The sequence below is a fragment of the Amborella trichopoda genome, chromosome 10, assembly GCF_054954075.1.
Source record: "Amborella trichopoda isolate Santa Cruz 75 chromosome 10, AtrichopodaSantaCruz75HAP2 v2.0, whole genome shotgun sequence".
Taxonomy (NCBI): Eukaryota; Viridiplantae; Streptophyta; class Magnoliopsida; order Amborellales; family Amborellaceae; genus Amborella; species Amborella trichopoda.
In genome coordinates, this window is record NC_142345.1 from 541,801 (window position 1) to 560,675 (window position 18,875).

The following is an 18,875-nucleotide window of genomic DNA, read 5'->3' on the forward strand; positions in this document are numbered from 1 at the left end:
GTTTTACTTTAAATTACGGAAATGTTTTAGCAAAGGGAGAGTATAATTTCCAATACCAAAATTATAAAATTCAATTTATTTTGGCTTTTTTAGTAAAATCTTGAATTTCATAAGTTTAATAGATATAACGGCGGTCTTAATTTTATTGAATAATATTTGTATTTACATGTTATATTCATGAGTTTAATTATTATATAAAAAATAATAATAAATAAATTTGATTCTAACAACAGAATGCGAAATTAAAAAAAAATACTAGTATATTAATAAAAAAATGAGAGTAATGCTTTTTACAATGAAGGTATTGGCTATTTTGGAAGAATGAAAATTAACCTTTGTAGATCATTTATTAATGTACACCACTCCCCCAACCCGTGGAAGATAGAAGGTGTAAAAGTATATTGTCTAAAGTGCACCCATAAGATTACATTGTATACTTTATCCGTCAAGTAAAACATTTATTTATGGTATTATATGCATGCTAAACATGGGGATCTACCTTTAAAAACGTATTTTAAAAAGAAAAAATGTAAATTATTAGTTGTTAGCAAAAGTTTGTCGTGAAAGATCATACAACCTTGTGTTGTGTTGTTAGTATTTTCTCACTTATGGCTTTTGTATATTGTATGCAATAATGAACCTATGTAGTATGCCACAAATTTGAACCACACTAGTGTGAACAATTTATCCATTGGAATCAAAGAGTTGGAAACAACATGAATGTAAAATTCATAACATGAGTGCATAATTTTTTTAAATCAAATATATTGTTTCATTTTAAATTTGTTAAATATTTTATCAAAGTGAAAATATATAACTTTTCATATCAAATTATAAATTTTAATTATTTTAGCTTTTAAGTAAAATTTTGAATTTTAAAAGTATAATAAATATAACGTGTCTGAATTTTATTGCATAAAATTTGTAATTGCAAGTTATATTCACAATTTTCATTATTATATAAAAATAAATAATGAATCAATTTGATAATAACAATAGAATCAAAAATTAAAGAAAATACTATATACTTGTGTATTATTATATTATTAAAAATAAAGAGAGTATTGTATTTTACAATAGAGGTATTGGTTATTTTGGAAAAATTAAAATTAACTTTTTCAAGTTCATTTGATGCTTGTACACCACTCTCCCAGCACGTGGAAGGTGGAAGATGTAAAAATATATTTTCTAATATGGGGATCTATTTTTAAAAATGTATTTAAAAAAAATTAGTTAATTCTGAGTTTTTAGTAAAAGTTTGTGGTAAGAGATCATACACTCTTGGGCACATAAGATCAACTTCTATGTTATTGTGTTAGCATTAGTTCAATTTATATGCAATAATGAATGGACCTATGTAATGAACCTATGTTGTATGTTATTGATTGATGGACATGTGGTCACACTTCCCTTTCTCATGCTAATTCTTCCCATCCGAACCTAACTTAGTTCTCTTTATTCTCCATCCTAACCAAACTCCAAACCTAAAATGAATTTCTTGATTGACACCTAGTCACAAACCTGCTCATGTTTTATATATAGAAGAATACGAACTTCAAAAAGTGTGCAATAACAAACAATGTGTCAAAAACCAGGTCTCGTACCTTCATTCCAGTGGGGAATTATCATGCGCGCAAGTGCCGAGTCAGACAATGAATTATTAGATCTGCCCAAAACACATTAAGTAAGGAAAATAAGAAAACATTGATGCTGAACTTTAAACATCACAGAAATAATGTCATGCCAAGCCATCTGATGTAGCTAAAGCCAGAAAAGTAGAAAACTGGATGTTATAACATAGTACAATGTATACAGTCAATGCCATGCATGCTTGCATGGATATATCCATTATGCACATTTGTGAGCGAAGACATACACACACATGCTCAGAAATTAATTCATAAAACACAAATTGAAACAATTGAATATCAATACAATAGTTCCTAAAGGTCTCCATTGCTTCATTGTGACTCTAATCTTATTGACAAATTTGATCATGTAGGCGCGTATCGATACATTAAAACTACAATCCCCAATAGCGGAATGGATAAGGATACGAGTATCTTATCAGACAACTATAAATCAGTCCTATACGACACAACTATAAATCTATACTATATTATCAAGCATGAATTGGAGAGCACATGTTAGATTTTGTTCCTGAAAAGCCTCTGTTTAACTTTGTTATTTCATGTAGGTTCCACGATTGCACGGCGATTTAGAGCTTTTGTTATAACCTCACCGAAAGTAAGACAATTTCTTAAAATAAGGGCATGTCAGAAAATTGTTTTCCAATAATATTCTTACTCTTTCTAAAGTATTTAAGTCAAAATGTACTGTTGTAATTTCTGAACTTCTCAAGGTTTTTTAGCAGGAATATAAGATCACTTAATAAGGTAATCAATACATGAGACATTATTCCCTGTTTTCTCCACAAATCACATTAGAGCATGTACTTTTCCAAAAATACTTTTCCCCAACATATGCTTGCACTCTTTCAAAAAACTTTACTATTACTTAACTTTCATCAAAAAAAAAAAAAAAAAAACTTTTTCATCTCACTCGCTCACACTCTCCATGCCCACAAGTTGCAAGGCAGCATTTTAATATATATTACAGTTCGTATGACACATGAAGATATGCATCCCATACAGTGATACATATATATACCAAAAATAAGGCACATACTATGTTAAAGGCTAGATTATACACCCTTGTCTTAGTAACCACACCCATAATGCCTACTAACCAACCACTTTACTGGTTCTCGGGGTGAGTAAAAACCCTCAAGATTTAGCCTTCTTTAATGAGGACCCAAACAACTTTTTTGAGGCATGGCACTTGTTCCGCTCACCAAAATTGGGATCTTTTTTAAAACAGTAATACCTCATTTCTAATTTCAAGCCCCTCTTTGTTTAATGTATATCAATAAAATCTGAAAAGGAAAGGGTTGAGATTTATTAATTCATGACAAGTAACCAAGAAGCCCCTTCCCTCTCTCTCTCTCCCTCCCTCTCTCTCTCTCTCCGTGGAAATAATGAGATTTTTTGAGGAAAAATTAAGATTGACAATTTGTTCTTTTATTATCTAAAAGAAAATTGGGGACATCGCTCTTCTCCCAAATAAGGATGTTGGTGTGTTAAATTTGTTATTACTTGAGGGATCTAATCCACAAAATTTTGCATCCTGAAAACAGAGAGAACAAATCTTTTGGATAAGAAATTTGGCAATGGATACTGGATATATGGGGTGCAATTTATTTTCCATTAAACTAAATATACAAATCAGGATAAGGTGGGTTCACCACAATATATATAGGGATTGTCTACAAAGAGACCATTTATTTTTTGTACGTGGAGATCACAATCATTCTTGTCCCTTAAATTTTAAAATGGGAGGTTGTAAAAGTGTCATTGAATAGACACAAAGTTCCAAAACAAAAATTCTCAGACTTCGTGACTCACCCCAAGCCATCGAATTTGACATCTAATGAGTGAGAATGATTGTGACCTCCATGTACAAAAAATAAATGGTCTTTTTGTAGACAATCTCAAATCTCTCTATCTCTTTCTCTGTCTATATATATATATATATATATATATATATAGGGAGTGGATTCTGTACGCCCACTAGCTGACCAACCACTACAGTAAACGTCAATGGCTCAGAATGAATCAAGGCCGATCTGACGATCACGACCACTTTTTGTATTTTAATTTTAATTTTTTTTTCTATAAATCCAAATAACTTAAAATTTTAGGTGTATATTCTTCCCATCAAAACGCACCTAATAAAAATCTATCAAAAATAATCTGCAAAAAAAATTGACCAAAATACCCGCAAAACTTTACAGGGGTATTTTGGTCAATTTTTTCATGTAAAATAATTTTTTTATATTTTTTGAAGATCACCTATTTTTTATGTACACACGCTTCAATTCGATTTGTATAGAATCTAGTTTTTGCAATGGACCTATCTATTTCAATTGTTTCCCAAATTATTCGATATCTCTAACAGACCCCCATATACTTAAAGTTTTAACCTTAAATCTAAAACCACAAGGATTCAATATGGATTTAGGTTCACAAAATATAGCAATAGTATATAGGCTATATTATAAAGTTATGACCACATTATGTCCAAATGCTATCCAAACAGATACAAAAGGATATACAACCTTATTTCAAACAAATATGGAAAAAACAAATATTATAATACCCAGGATGACACAATGGTCCCATATCAAATTACATCTAACATGGACTATACAAAATACTGAAAATAGTGATAAAACCCCAGTTACTAATCAAACTCCAACTCATATTACTGAATATATGGATGGAGAAGTCGAAATAAAATTTAAAACGGCAATAAAAGACGATACATATATAAAACCTTCAAAAAAATATTCCAGAAAATCAGAATCTAAAATAAGTGGAGTAACAAGAACTGGAGATAACATCCAAATACCTCAATATAAACCAGCATCTAGTAACCAAGAATGTTCAGACAGTGAAGTTGAATTTCAGGTATTAACCATAAGTGACAATCCAAAAATAGATAGTAATGCAATAAGAAGAGACTATTTAGCCAAAGAAAACGAACAATTAAGAAATTGGTATTTACAAAGATTTAGCAAAAGATTAATACAATTAATTCATATAAAATATGTTAGGTTTATCAAACAAGAAAAACAAAATATCAGTTTCTTTCTTTGGTTAAAAGAATTGTTAAAGCATAAAAAAATGACAATACCACACCTAGAAATCAACATGGTTAAAAATGATTTATATCAAAAATATGATTTACCTGATGGTAATAATATTACTAGTATTCATCCTCCCGAACAAAGTATAATTATTAGAGGACAAGGGCAAGGGAAGGATGAAGAAGAAATAATTAAAACAGAAACTCTAGCTACACCCTATAAGATGTCTAACAAAGAACTAACCAATAGGTTAGATTTGTTACTACATATAATCGAACAGAATAATTATACTAATATGTATATCAAAACAATAGGTAGACAAACCATTAGAATAGAAAATTACCTTAAGCCCGCTACTGAGAAAATAATAGAAAAAAATCTATATTATTTAAACCACCTCCTGAAATGAATAAAGACAAATTTCATATACGAGAAGATAATAAAAGTCTAATGGACCAATTGATCTCAAAATTAGCTGCTTTAGACATCAAAACTCAAAGGGTTCAAGTAGGATCGTTAGACAAAGGGAAAAAGAAGGTAGCTGAACTCCAAACATCTGAAATTCCAAAAGTACCCTCTCCTAACAAAATTGTAATACAGGAAGCAAACATCCAAACCCTCCAGGAATTACCAGAAATAATAGATAGTTTAGAAAATAGGGAATTAGCCTTTTCCGAAGCCCTACCTATAGATCATAAAGATAAAATAAATAAAATATCGTATGGATAAAAATGGAGACCAGTTGCCCAATCAAGGATGTACCACGTTAGGCCAACTCCTGTAGATATACAATTTGAAGAAGATCTTATATCACCTACTACTTCCTATTCAAGACGGACGATTGTAAATTGGAATATTGACGGAATGTCAGAATACCAAGTAATAGATACTATGAGACATATGACTATGTATGCCTCCGCATGCAAAATGGCTGGAAGCCATGACCAGGAAATAGCAAAAGCCATTATTAGTGGATTCTCTGAATGGTTAAAAGGATGGTGAGATTTCCACCTAAATGATGTAACAGGAATTTCTTCAATCATTAATTGGTCAAATTCTAATTCTTTAGAATTCTTTTCTTCTTTGTATATTTCTTGATGTAATTCTAGTATTTGAATTCTATTTGTTAAATCTCTTATTTCGGTTTTTACATCATTTAGTTCTTTCCTTAATTCCGTAATAGTAGGTTCTCTATTATTCATATCTCTTGTACTTTGTCTTTTTACTATGTCAGAGAAATTATATTCATTAGGGCTTCTAAGAAGACTAGTGGACGTATTCTTTGATTTAGTTATATTAATGAATTGAGTAATGATTTCCCTTTTTTCATCTGGGTTTGTAATTTTCTCTATTAAGTCTAATATTAGATTATCTTCATTGGTTAAAACATTACAAGAACAACTGTTATCTTCTTCTGAACTTGTTGTTATGATTATGTGATCATCACTTATATACCCTATGAAATCAGAACTTGAATTAGATGTATCACTATCAGAATGACTACTACTAGTATCAGAAATGTCTAATGAAATTATTTCATATATTTGGTTTCTTATTTTCTCATCTAAGATTATGTTATTCAATTTTTGTTTTACTCTACAATTATTTTTATAATGTCCTACGTTTCCACATTTATAGCAGATGGGTAATTTTCTTTTGCCTGATTTACATTTAGATTTATTTTTTGGTGAAAATTTTTTGATAAATTTATCTTTCTTTTTAGACTTCCTTTCCCTAAAAGGTTTTGGGTTTTTATGTTGCTGATATTTCTTCTTTTTATGTGACTTTTCAGTTAGATTAACATGATAACCAAATTGTTTATAAAAATCTCCTAATTCTTTTTTGCCTGTCATATTTTGTTTGTCTAATTGTTTTTTTAATTTCATATTTGTACACAGGGCTAGGCCTTCTGCACATGTTTCAGCAGATAATTCTCCTAAAGTATATGCAGAGTATGGAATAATTCCTCCATGTTTATTTTTGAGTCTAGTTTTTATTTTCTCAGCAAATAAATGTGGTAATCCTGCTATAAATTTTTCTTTCCAAAAGTCTGATGCACTATCTTCTTTGGTTAATAATCTTGAAAAAAATACGTCTTTATACCATTTATAATGTGATAGGGTCAGACATCTAAGATTAGATAATAGATCTTCTGTCCTTGCTTCTAAGACAGCTGTACTACCTACAAAGTGTAGGGTAATGGTATATATATATATATATATATATATATATATATATATATATATATATATATATATATATATATATATATATATATATATGTGTGTGTGGAAAACACTACAAAACGCCCATAGGTGAAGTTTTATAGGGCTTCACCTACAGCTTTATCACCGTTCAAAGTTTATCACACGGTCACAAATGTTTGATAGTGTTTGAATTTTAATATTTATTTTACAAATCATAATGATCTGAAATTTTGTAGGTGTGTGCATCCTAGTGAGATGCACATGACTAAAATATAAAACAAATAATTTGAATGATAACAATTACATAACATACCCCTATAAAGTTTCAAAAGTAATTTCGTCATTTTATTTTATGACTTTTATCTTTTTCATATTTTATTTTTGTGCGACTTGGTCATATGTACACACGCCCCAAATTTTAGATAAATCTGATTAGTACAAAAATTATAAACATTCAAATACTACCGAAAACTGTGACCGTGTGATGAACTTTAGATGGTGATAAGGTGTAGGTGAAGTACTGTAGAACTTCACCTATATGCGTTTTGTAGATGCTTCCTTTATATATATATATATATATATATATATATATATATGGGAGTGATTTCATGCAACGGATATATAGTAATACAATGAAACAATCTTCAAAACTATGCTAGGGTCTTTCCATTCTAATGAACAATCACAAAAAAGAAAAACTTGAAAACACAATCTAGAAAGTATTTTCTTAGCCCAATTAACATAGGTCATCCATTTTGGTGAGATGCTTAGATCTAGGCCTTACAAGGATCTTTAAAAAAAAAAAACAAATAACTTTATTATCATTAGATAAACAATGTCAAAAAAGAAAAAATAGATTTTGAATTCATAAAGCCTAGATCTTGACATTCACCAAATGGACGGTCAAGATTTATTATTGAAAAGGACTCATTTTGACCATATATAGGGATCACTTTTTTTTTTTTTTTAGATTTAATTATTGAGATGAAGAGAGAGTGTATGCAAAATTTTTGGGCATACAAATACCACAAACATGGTTTTCTAGAAGTGTGGTTTCATTATATTATAATGGCATAGTGACATGATATCGTTTCTCATATATATATATATATATATATATATATATATATATATATATATATATATATATATATATATATGTGTGTGTGAAAAAAGCTGGGATTAGCCCACTATCTCATCTGAACATATAAGCCCAACGGCCCAGATTGAATTTGGGCCGATCTGACGATCGCAAATGTCCGGTAGTGTTTGAATTTTATTTTATTTTTCTACAAATCCAAATCGCTTGAAATTTTAAGCATGTGTTTATCAAAAATAGGTGAATCTTTGTAAAATATTAAAAAAATCTTTTACATAAAATAAATGAACCAGAATACCCCCAAAAAATTTTGGGGGGTATTTTGATCATTTTGTTTTTCACGAATAATTTTTTTTATATTTTTATTAGGTGCACCTTAATGAGAAGAACACACACCTAAAAGTTTCAGAGATATGGATTTGTAGAAAATAAAATAAAATTCAAGCACTACCTGACATCCTTGATCGTCAGATCAATCTGGGCCGTTGGGCTCATATGTTCATATGACCTAGTGGGCTAATCTCAACTTTTCCCTATATATATATATATATATATATATATATATATATATATATATGGGAGAATCTGAGGTTAGCTCACTGACTGACAGCTACAGTAAACACCCAATGGCCCAGATTGAATCTGGTCCGATCCAATGGTCACGATTGCATTTTGTATTTGAATTTTATTGTTTTTTTTTTTCTAATCCCAATCACTTAAAATTTAGAGCATCCATTTTCTATAAATAGGAAAATCTACTACAAATATCAAAAAACGAATTAGCAAAAAATAATTTAACCAAAATGCCCCTGAAATTTTCAAGGGTATTTTGGTAATTTTAGGGGTATTTTGGTTAAGTTATTTTTTATAAATTATTTTTTTAATATTTTATTAGGTGCGCTTTGATGATAGAATAAACCCCCCAAAACTTCATATGATTTGGATTTGTATAAAGATAGTAAAATTACATTACGAAATGAGGTCGTAACCATTAGATGAGCCCAGATTGTTGGGCCTACACTGTTCCATCTGTCCATGGACTAACATATATATATGGTTAGTGCAAAGGATTTTGAATGTGATAAAGATGAGAAGTTCCTTAAGACGTTTGAGTCTTGATTGTGAAATGGTTAGATCACATATTGGTGTCCCACTGGTTAGAAACTTTTTTCTTTTCTTTTTTTTTGACAAGATAAAGATATGGTAAGAAGCAAATGAACCTAAGAGTAATGGGGCAAGAAATGAGATTAAATTTTAAATAGCTTTTCTATTTTTTTTAGTAGGTATATCTTCCTCCCAAATATTTCCCTTTTTGAGGAGTTCACATATTTCCTTATTTCTAAATGGTCTAACCTTGGGATTTCTTTTTTTAGCCAACGTAAGTACTCAAATGGCTGGTGACTTGGTAGAGCGATTGCCCAGATAAGTACTCAAATGTTTCGTATCTATAACAATTTAATAGTTATGTCATTTAAAAAAAAAAGAATAAAAAAAAAAAGAGAGGAACAACGAAATGGGAAAAAAAGGAAGAAACAAAAACACGGATAAAAAAGGAAAAAATAGGAAGAAAAAAAATGGACAAAAAAAAGAAAAAAAAAGAAAGAAAAAGAAGGAAAAAAAAAGAAGAAAATCAGCTTTTAGAATTATGATCTTCTATTACGGTGGGCAGAGCTTGCCCTGCCTCCTCAGTTGTTTATCTCTATTTCTATTCTCCCTCCCTATCTCACTCTTCCACCCCTATCTCTCCCATCCAATGCTCCCTCTCCTCCCCCTTATACCCCCATCTCTAAGCTTCCCCTTAACCAAACCCCCCCCACCCCCCTTTCTTCTTTTCTCCAGTATGCCTCTCGCTCCTCCCATTCACAACCCCTACAACCTTTCTCTCTCCAGCTCTTTCCGGTATGCATCTCCCTTTAACCTTCCCCTCCCCCTATTTTTCTTTTTGTTCCTCTTACTTACCCCCCTCCCCCCCCCCTCACCTCCCCTCCCCTATCTCCTCAAACCCTCTCCCCCTTCGCATGTATCTCTCTTCCCCTCCTTTGTAGCCATTAAAAATAAAATTTGCAGGAAATGTCCAGACGGCATGCCACCACTCATAGGCCCTGCTAAGGTTTCACTGATGCCCTCGCCCAAGCTCCACCAATCTCCAGGAAGGTCTTTTAAGCATCCTCCTTCACAGAACGCGTTCCATCTCGAGCATCCTCCTTCTCTAGAGGATTATCTTCTGTCAAGCACTCCCTTTCTCAGCAGCCCTATTCATTCAAGTATCCTCCTTTTATGGAGGCCAATCGCTAGAGACAATCATCTTTTTATCTTTAATTCCCCCAACCTTATGGGTTTTCTCTGCTTCTCTCCTCCTCATCGCTATTTTTCTCACTATTTGTCTATAATCCCAACCCCTACATGTATGCTCTTAGCACCCAGCTTGTGGGATGGCTTCTTCTTAAAGATCTTTCGTAATATATATTCTCGTATGTATATAACATTAACACCTTAAAAAAAAAATCTAGTACCAGCATTGATGCAGGAAAATAGAGAAAAGAGACAAAGCAATTCAATAAATCATCAAAACATGCCAGATTTAAGTGGATCAGGCTTTCCTTGCACAAAAAAGTGCCCCCAAAACCCTAAATAAGGGATGGCCTATTCACAGTTTGTTTTTATTGTTCACACCCCAAAAAGTGTTAGAAACCCTAAATCCCCAAGTCTTTTATTGCATTATGATAAAAAAGACCAAAACTTCCCCCACTTAAATTAAAACATTGAAAAAATACCCCACAAGTTCCTTCACTTAATTTAAAACAAAAAATATCCCTAAATTGCCCTAACTTTAAATTAAAATACTAGAAATAACTAGAAAACTGTAAAAACAGCAAAAAATTTAAAATAAATTAATTTTGCCGTCCTATTTCTCTCAACAAAAAAAAAGAGAGGAAAAGAAAAGTAGGAAAAAATTGGGAAAAAAAAAGAAAAAAAAAAGGGGAAAAAAAGGAAAAAAGATTGATAAGTATATCCTAGAAATTTATTTTGAAGTATTTAGGCTCTTCGCTATTCTCTCCTCATCTCTACTGCTCCCCATTATCTCCAACTCTGCCTCTCTCTCTTAACCCTTCTTTTCATCTCGCCTATCATTCCCCCAATCTACTACTCCCCATTACCTTTAACTTTCTCTCACCCTCCTTACCCTTCATCTCTCTCTCCTCTCTTAAGCCCCTCATTGTTGTCAATCATCCCCCTCCTCAAAGCCCACCCCAACACCCCATCTCTCTTACCCCTTCTATCCTTCACACCAATGGCCCTCGTCCCTCCCCTCCCTCTTGCAACAAGGCTAGTAAGGACGGGAAGAATCGAAGCTCACTCAAAAGAAAGTTCCAAATACAGCATGTATATTTTTGTAGCTATTTTATGTATCAACCTCTGTCATGAAGCCTCACTCCTCTATAATCTTTTCTCTTTCCCCATCTTTCACCCCTCTTCCATTTCTTCATCCTATTTCTTTTCAAAAGGAAAAAAAAAAATCTATACATACTCAAAAGGGGAAAAAAAAGGAAAAAGGAAGGAAAAAAAAAAGGAGGGGGTGGAAAGGAAAAAAGAGGCAGAAAAGTATATCCTAGAAAGTTCATTTTGCAGTAATCAGAAAAGTATATCCTAGAAAGCTCCCTTTTACCTCCAACTCTTTCTCACTCTTTTAACCCCTCCTTTCGTCTCCTCTTTCATTCACCCTCTATGTTGCTCCCCATTACCTCTAACTCTCTCTCATAACTCTCTCCCACCCTCCTGACCCTTCGTCTCGTCTATCCTTTCCTTAAAATTCATATCATGGGCCCTCACTCTCTCTCCCTCTTGCAGCAAGGCCAGTAAGGACGGAAGAATCAAAGGTCACTAAGTAGACAGTACAAAACTTTGAGAACTTTGTATATAATCGAAATATTTTTGTGCATCAGGCTCTGTACTAAAGCCACCCTCCTCCGCCTCTTCTTTTTGTCTCACTTCTCCCCTATCTCTCTGCTCCCTCTTTTATACTCTATAAAAATATTTTTGTATACTGAGCACCCAATTTGTGGGATGCCGACCTCTATTCTCTATTGTAACTTTTTATTCTATAAATATAAAGTGAACCTTCTTCAAAAAAAACTAAAAATAAATTCCTTCAAAAGTCGGCCTTCTCCTCCTGAATCTCCTTGTGACCTTGAGAAGTGGATCATCATAATGGGAGTTGTCAAAGGATGAATTGATTTGGTCAAAAGGCTCATGGGAACTTTCTTGGCTAGTCGAAGGACTGCCCGGTGCATCATTCTACCCTACTTGGGCACAACCCGACCTCGAGTTTGGCCTTTCTTCTATTGCTACTTCAAGTCCGTGGTCCTTGAAAAGATCAGCAACATTGAACACATTTGATGTCTCAATCTCAGCTGGAAGGTCGATCTTATAGGCATTACTTTCCATCTTCTTCAGCACCTGAAACAGTCCAAGCTTCCTATCATTCAGCGTGTTGTATTTGCCCAAAGGAAGCATATCTTTTGCGTAGATAAACCATCACCAAATGGCCCACCTAAAACTCTTTGAATCGCCTATGTTTATTTGTAGCTTCCTTGTACATAGTAGTGGCAATCTCCAAATTAGCTCGAACCTCGTTATGGACATCTGTCATTTGCTCAATCATACTGTCAGCATCTAGGTGTCCTTTCCCATTAGCTAGTACAGGAGTCAAATCCAACATATGGGCAAGATTCCACCCATACATGACATCAAATGGGATCTTATCAATTGATCTACTGCAGGAACTGTTATAAGCAAACTCGGCTTGGGGCAAAGCCAAATCCCATGTCTCTTCGGGTCACCCACTATGCTCTGAAGTAGGCTACCAAGGGTTCAGTAAACCATCTCAGTTTGACCATCAGTCTGTGGATGATAAGCATTGCTAAATTATAGCTTGGTACCCAATTTAGCATGGTACCCATCATGCGCCATAAAGTTCAATAACTCTAGCTCAAGAGGAATGGAACTACTGGGTTTTTCTTCAACTGGCACCACAGCATGCAACACATCAAACTCACTCAAATCCCTCATGGATTCCATCAAAGATAAGAGATTAGTATTGCCCTCTCTTGATTTTGAAGCACTTTCCATCTTAGAGGGTCTCAGAATCACTTTACTCTATCTTTGACTAAGGAGTAAGTGTTTTTGAAACCATCATGAGTGGTATGCCTGTCACACTACCATGGTCTCCCCAACAACAAATTGCAGGCATCCATAGGCACTACTTCTCCACATATTTCAACTTTGTATGTTTTTCCAATAGATGTACGCAATAGGAAGTCATTCTCCCTTGCAAATAATGGAGTGAGAAGTATTTGTAAGGAACTTACAATCTACAAAAAAAAATTTGAACAATATATGCTTTACATATGGATATCCTATTTACTCATCTCTTTTGTTTATTAAGTCATGGAGATAAATATAAAGAAAACGTCATTGTTACTCTATTAATGAGTGAGACAATGCATATATTGGAGACATATACTAAACTAAAATGCCTACTATGAAACAAATCACATATTTATGTTACTCTTTATATTCATATACTTTTTAAACAACATTTTATATTTATAAGTCACATTGGAACTGACACGCCTGCATCAAGCCATAGTGCATTGGACGCCTGTAGTGCCTCAAGCCACATCTTGCATTTGATACCCTTGGATTAATGAAAACCAGTCAACATTCAAGATAACAAAAGACAAAAAGATCAGCTTGATGATAATGAAGTTGTGGAAGCAATGGATGAAGTGAGTGAAAGTAAATTATAAAAAAAAATGGAGAGAGCATGTGAATGATGATTTGGAGGAGACACAGAGAATTGGGACTAAAAGAGAAATGATAGTCTTTGATCAGTTGGTGTCAAACGATCGATGGTGTGATGGTACCATCTCAAAGTCACCCAATGAAAATTGTGATATTAGACATTTATTTAGTTTATTTATGAACTCTAAGATTATATGGTTTATGATGGTTTATCCTTTATAATTAAGTTTTATGTACTTTTTTATTCAACATATGCCCCTTTATTATTTGTCATATGTTATTTTTTCTTATTGGTCTAAGAACAGTGAGGACCTTAAACTTTCCCTTAACCCATCTCACGCCCGGGTCAAGGGGCTGGGTTGTGTTAAGTAGGCAGCCAACGTAAAACTTTGCCAAAACTTATCATAAATTCTAAACCTACAGTATCCACTCTAGAAGAGACGCACTGTACTAAAACCCGGGTACAGTGAGAAATAAGCAAGGTTAGCTACGGTGCTCCCCTGAAGCGACGGATTGCAGCGCCACCCAGTTGTGTTGAAAACTAGACAAAGGTTCCCACGACATTCTGGATGAGCATGGGTAAAGAAGCAAGCCCAAGTTAATAGGATTCATCTAGCCATATGGAATGTAAGGACGCTTACAGATAAGGGTATGGAGTTAGTAGATACAATGAGATAAAGGAGAGTAAACATAGCATGTCCACAGGAAACTAAATGGAAATGAGAAAAAGATAAAAAAAAAATAGATGGGTATAAACTTTAGCATATAAGAAAGGATAATAATAGAAATGACGTAGGCATAATAGCAAACAAATTTAAAAGATAAAGTAGTTAATGTCTAGAGAATAAGTGATAGGCTCCTATTAATTAAACTCGTATTAAGGGAAGAGATAATTTAACGTAATTAATGCTGATGCACCACAAGTAGGGCTAGAGAATAGAATTAAGAGACAATTTTGGGAGGACATGGATGGAATAGTCCAAGACGTACCAAATGGAGATAGAACTGTTTTAGGAGGGGACTTAAATGGTCATGTAGGGAAGGATAGTAGAAGATATGAGGGCGTACATGGGGGATATGGGTTTGGGGAAAGAAATGAGATGGGTGAGAATATTCTCGATTTTGCTATGGCCTACGACCAAGCACTAACAAACACTTACTTTAAAAAGCAAGATGAACATTTAATAACCTATAAAGTGGATCACATAAAAGTCAAAAAGGCTTCTTCCTAGTTAAGAAGGTAGATCAACCATCATGTAAAGACCCAAGGTTATCCTAGGAGAGAGTTTGACTACCCAACATAGGCTCATGGTTATGGACGTCTGAGTAAAGATATGGAACAGAACAGGTGAAATTAATAGGTGTACAAGAACTAGGTGGTGGAATTTAAAAAAATGAGAAAATAAAATTATTTAGGAATAACTTAATTAAAGAAATCTACTTACAAGACCATATGCATGTCTCAAATCAGGTCTTATACACAACATGGCATAATTTATGCATCCTACAACTTGAGCATATGGAATTCTTTCCATTTCAGCTTTGTCACTGTCATTTAATGGACACACTTTCTTTGATAATTTCAAGCCTTTACAAACAAGTGTATCTATGAGCTTGTAATTTTCCATCTTAAATCTCTTTAAAACACTTTCTAAATAATTTTCTTGAGATAAACATAGAATGAAACTCTGAACATGAGGTCAATATTATGTGGAATGAGATGGTTGACTCTATTAAGAAAGTTGCAAAAGAAGTTCTAAGAGAATCTAGAGGGAACAGAAATTTCGATAAGAAAACTTGGTGGTGAAGCGATGAGGTACAAAAGGCCATTAATAAAAAACGATCATGTTATAAAACTTGGCAATGTAATAGAAATATTCAAAACTTAGAATTATATAAAAATGCTAAGAATATACTAAACAAATAGTAGGAAAGTCTAAACTTAAGCCATATGATAATATATATAGTAAACTGGGAACATGAAAAGGCAAAAAAGATGTCTTCAAATTAGCAAACATGAGAGAAAAAAAGTATAGGGAACTAAACTATATTAAACGCATAAAGAGTGAGGATCAAAGGGTCTTGGTGAAAGATGAAGAGGTCAAAGAAAGGTGAAGAGTTTATTTTCATAAATTACTAATGACGAACATAATGGGAATATAATGGGAGAAGGGAACCGTCGGCATAAATGAGGGCGGAGGTAATAGATACATTCATATGATTAGGATATCAAAAATGAAGGAAGCGTTGAAAATGATGAAGATAGAAAGGCTTTAAGACTAGATGGTATCCTAATAGAGGTCTGAAAATGTATGTGGGAGATTGGCATTGACTGGCTGACCAAGTTGTTGAACAAGATGTTGAGAAAAAAAAAATGCCAAACGAATGGAAGAAAAATATTGTGGTACCTATTAACAAGAACAAATGAGACATGAGATTCTGCAAACTATCGAGGGAACAAACTTATGAGCCACACTATGAAACTCTAGGAGAGAGTGATTGAGCAACGATTAAGGCATGAAACAAGTGCATAAGAAAAAACCAAATTTAGTTTTATGCTAGGTCGGTCAACAACCGAGGTTATTTTTCTACTTAGGCAACTAATTGAGAAGTTTAAGCGAAGGGAAAAGACCTCCACATTGTCTTTATAGATCAAGAGAAAGCTTATGATAGAGTACCTCAAGATTTGATTTGGTGGGTGTTGAAAAAGAAATGAGTCTTCAGGCACTACATCGATTTGGTGAGTAAGATGAAGCGCTAACTAGTGTACGAACAACTAGTGGAGAGACAAGTGACTTTGCAGTAACAATAGGTCTACATCAAGGGTTAGCATTGAGCCCATACCTCTTTGTCTTAGTTATGAACAACTTAACTAAGCACCTACAAGATGAGGTACCATCGTGCATGTTGTTCACATATGACATAGTTTTAATCGATGAGACCCGAAACGGAATCAAGACAAAGTCAGAACTTTGGAAAGATGTTCTAGAATATAAAGGCTTTAAAATTAGCCGGACAAAGACAAAATATATGGAATGCAAGTTTAGCAATAATAGGAGTAGAAATAAGAAAGTAGTTAAGATTGACAGCCAAGAAATATCAAAAAGAGCGCACTTTCGATATCTTGGGTCAATAATCTACGAAAATGGAGAGATTGAGGAAGACGTCGTACGTAGAATTAGAGTTGAGCGAGTGAAGTTAAGTGTCCAACTGAAATTTTATGTGATCGCCACATACCAATGAAGTTGAAGAGCAAGTTCTATAGGACAGCTTTGAGACCAGCTATGCTCTATGGGGCGGAATGTTAGGGGGTCAAAAGTACTATACCCATAGAATGAGTGTAGCAGAGATGAGGATGTTGAGATGAAAGAATAACTGACGTAGGGAAAATTTGAAGGAACATTAAAATCAGCAAGAAACAAGCCAAACATAACCACAATTCAAGGAAACCTAGGATTTCTTCTCCAAACCCCAAGCTAGGGTTCCAAAAGCTTAAGCTTTTCTCTCTTTTAATTTCTTAAAATCATGCGTAATTGACCATCTCAAGGCCCCAGACACCTTATATATTATAATTCAATGTTCAAGGACATTACATGTCCATACAATGGTTAAAATGACCTATATATCCTAATTGACAAGAAGGGATAGACTTCAAAATGAATATAATTGAAAAAATTTAAGCGCGGCACTAATAGGCGATAAGATGAGAGAGAGTAGAATTAGGTTGGCTGGCCATGTGTGGCCAATACAATACTTATAAGGACATGCGAGTTAGTTCACGTGAAGGCTCAAAAAGGGCACGGGTGGCCTAAAAGGTCATGATTGGAAGTAGTGAGAAAATATATGGGGACTTAGGGCCTCACTGAGGGTATGGCCCTCAATAGAATAGAATGGCAAAACAGGTTCGTGTAGCCAACCCTCATTAGTTGGGAAAAGGCTTTGACAATGATGATGATGATGTTTTTCCAATAGAAAAAGAAATACGACATCGTTTAGAAATAGCTACCTCAATGCCCTTCTTGAACTGTGCAAGTTTATAAGGCTTTCGATGATTTTCTGTCTGGAGCTTAAGCTTGTCAACTATCTTTTGAAAAACTATGTTTTCGCAACTCCCTCAATCGATGATTAGATTACACACTTTCCCATATGCAGTACAATGTGTATGAAATATGTTTGTGTGAAACCAATCATTTCCTCCATGGCCCAAGGCGTAATCATGTTGGCCGGATCATCAATGCCTCCTCATGATCATCATCCTCCTCATGATCATCATCAATGCCTCCTCATGATCACCATAAGTCACTTCCAAGTCCTCTTCATCAACTGGCTTATTGTAGATGAGATCACCTTCAAAACAATGCTTGTTGTCCTCATCATAAAACTCCTCAGAAAGGTCAACAAACTTGCGATTTGGGCGCTGTGATGAGACAAGACATGCCCAATCCCCGAACACTTGTAGCACTTGATGTTCCTATTGGGGCCCCTCTCAGGTCTCCCAACTCCTGGGGTCCAAGGAACCTTGTTGGTGGGTTGTTCCTACAATGCGAGATGTCATCTTGAATTGATTGGCGCAGTCCATTCATAAACCTAGCAATAGACTGCTCCTCCCACTCAATCACATCACAACGAGCAATCAAAAGGTGAAACTCATATGTGCATTCATCCACCGACCTATATCCTTGGCGCAACACATGTATCTCTGATATAAAGATTGTAAAATAATTTTCAGGTAGGTACTTTTTCTTTTTAATTTCTTTTTCATCTACTCCCGAGCATTAACTTTGGGCTTTCCCATTTTCTCTCGCCTTGCCCTCACTTGTTCCCTCTATACCAAAGCACCTTTCTTCAATTTAATGGCAATAATCTTAGCCTTTTTATTCTATGGCACATCCTTGTAATCAAATGCTCTCTCTATTGTGTTAGCTAGTCTATAAAGCCGTCGGGCTGTGACTTTCCTTCAAAATCAGGAATATCGACTTGTAGATCTATGGATTTCGAGTACCACCCATACCTCCGATCATATGCCCTTCACTCAACTCATCCTACAGAGCACGAT

General features: G+C 34.0%; 1 protein-coding gene across 8 annotated transcripts in view; it reads right to left on the reverse strand.

Annotated features, from left to right (window-relative positions):
* Positions 1 to 18,875, reverse strand: part of LOC18428042 (U5 small nuclear ribonucleoprotein helicase) — a 97,612-nt gene that overhangs the window by 73,642 nt on the left and 5,095 nt on the right. For all 8 annotated transcript variants that reach the window (XM_088850276.1, XM_088850274.1, XM_088850272.1 and 5 more), the window contains exon 3: positions 1,605 to 1,666. In XM_088850276.1, the coding sequence (XP_088706402.1) occupies positions 1,605 to 1,666 (62 nt within the window). The remainder of the gene's footprint in view (positions 1 to 1,604; positions 1,667 to 18,875) is intronic.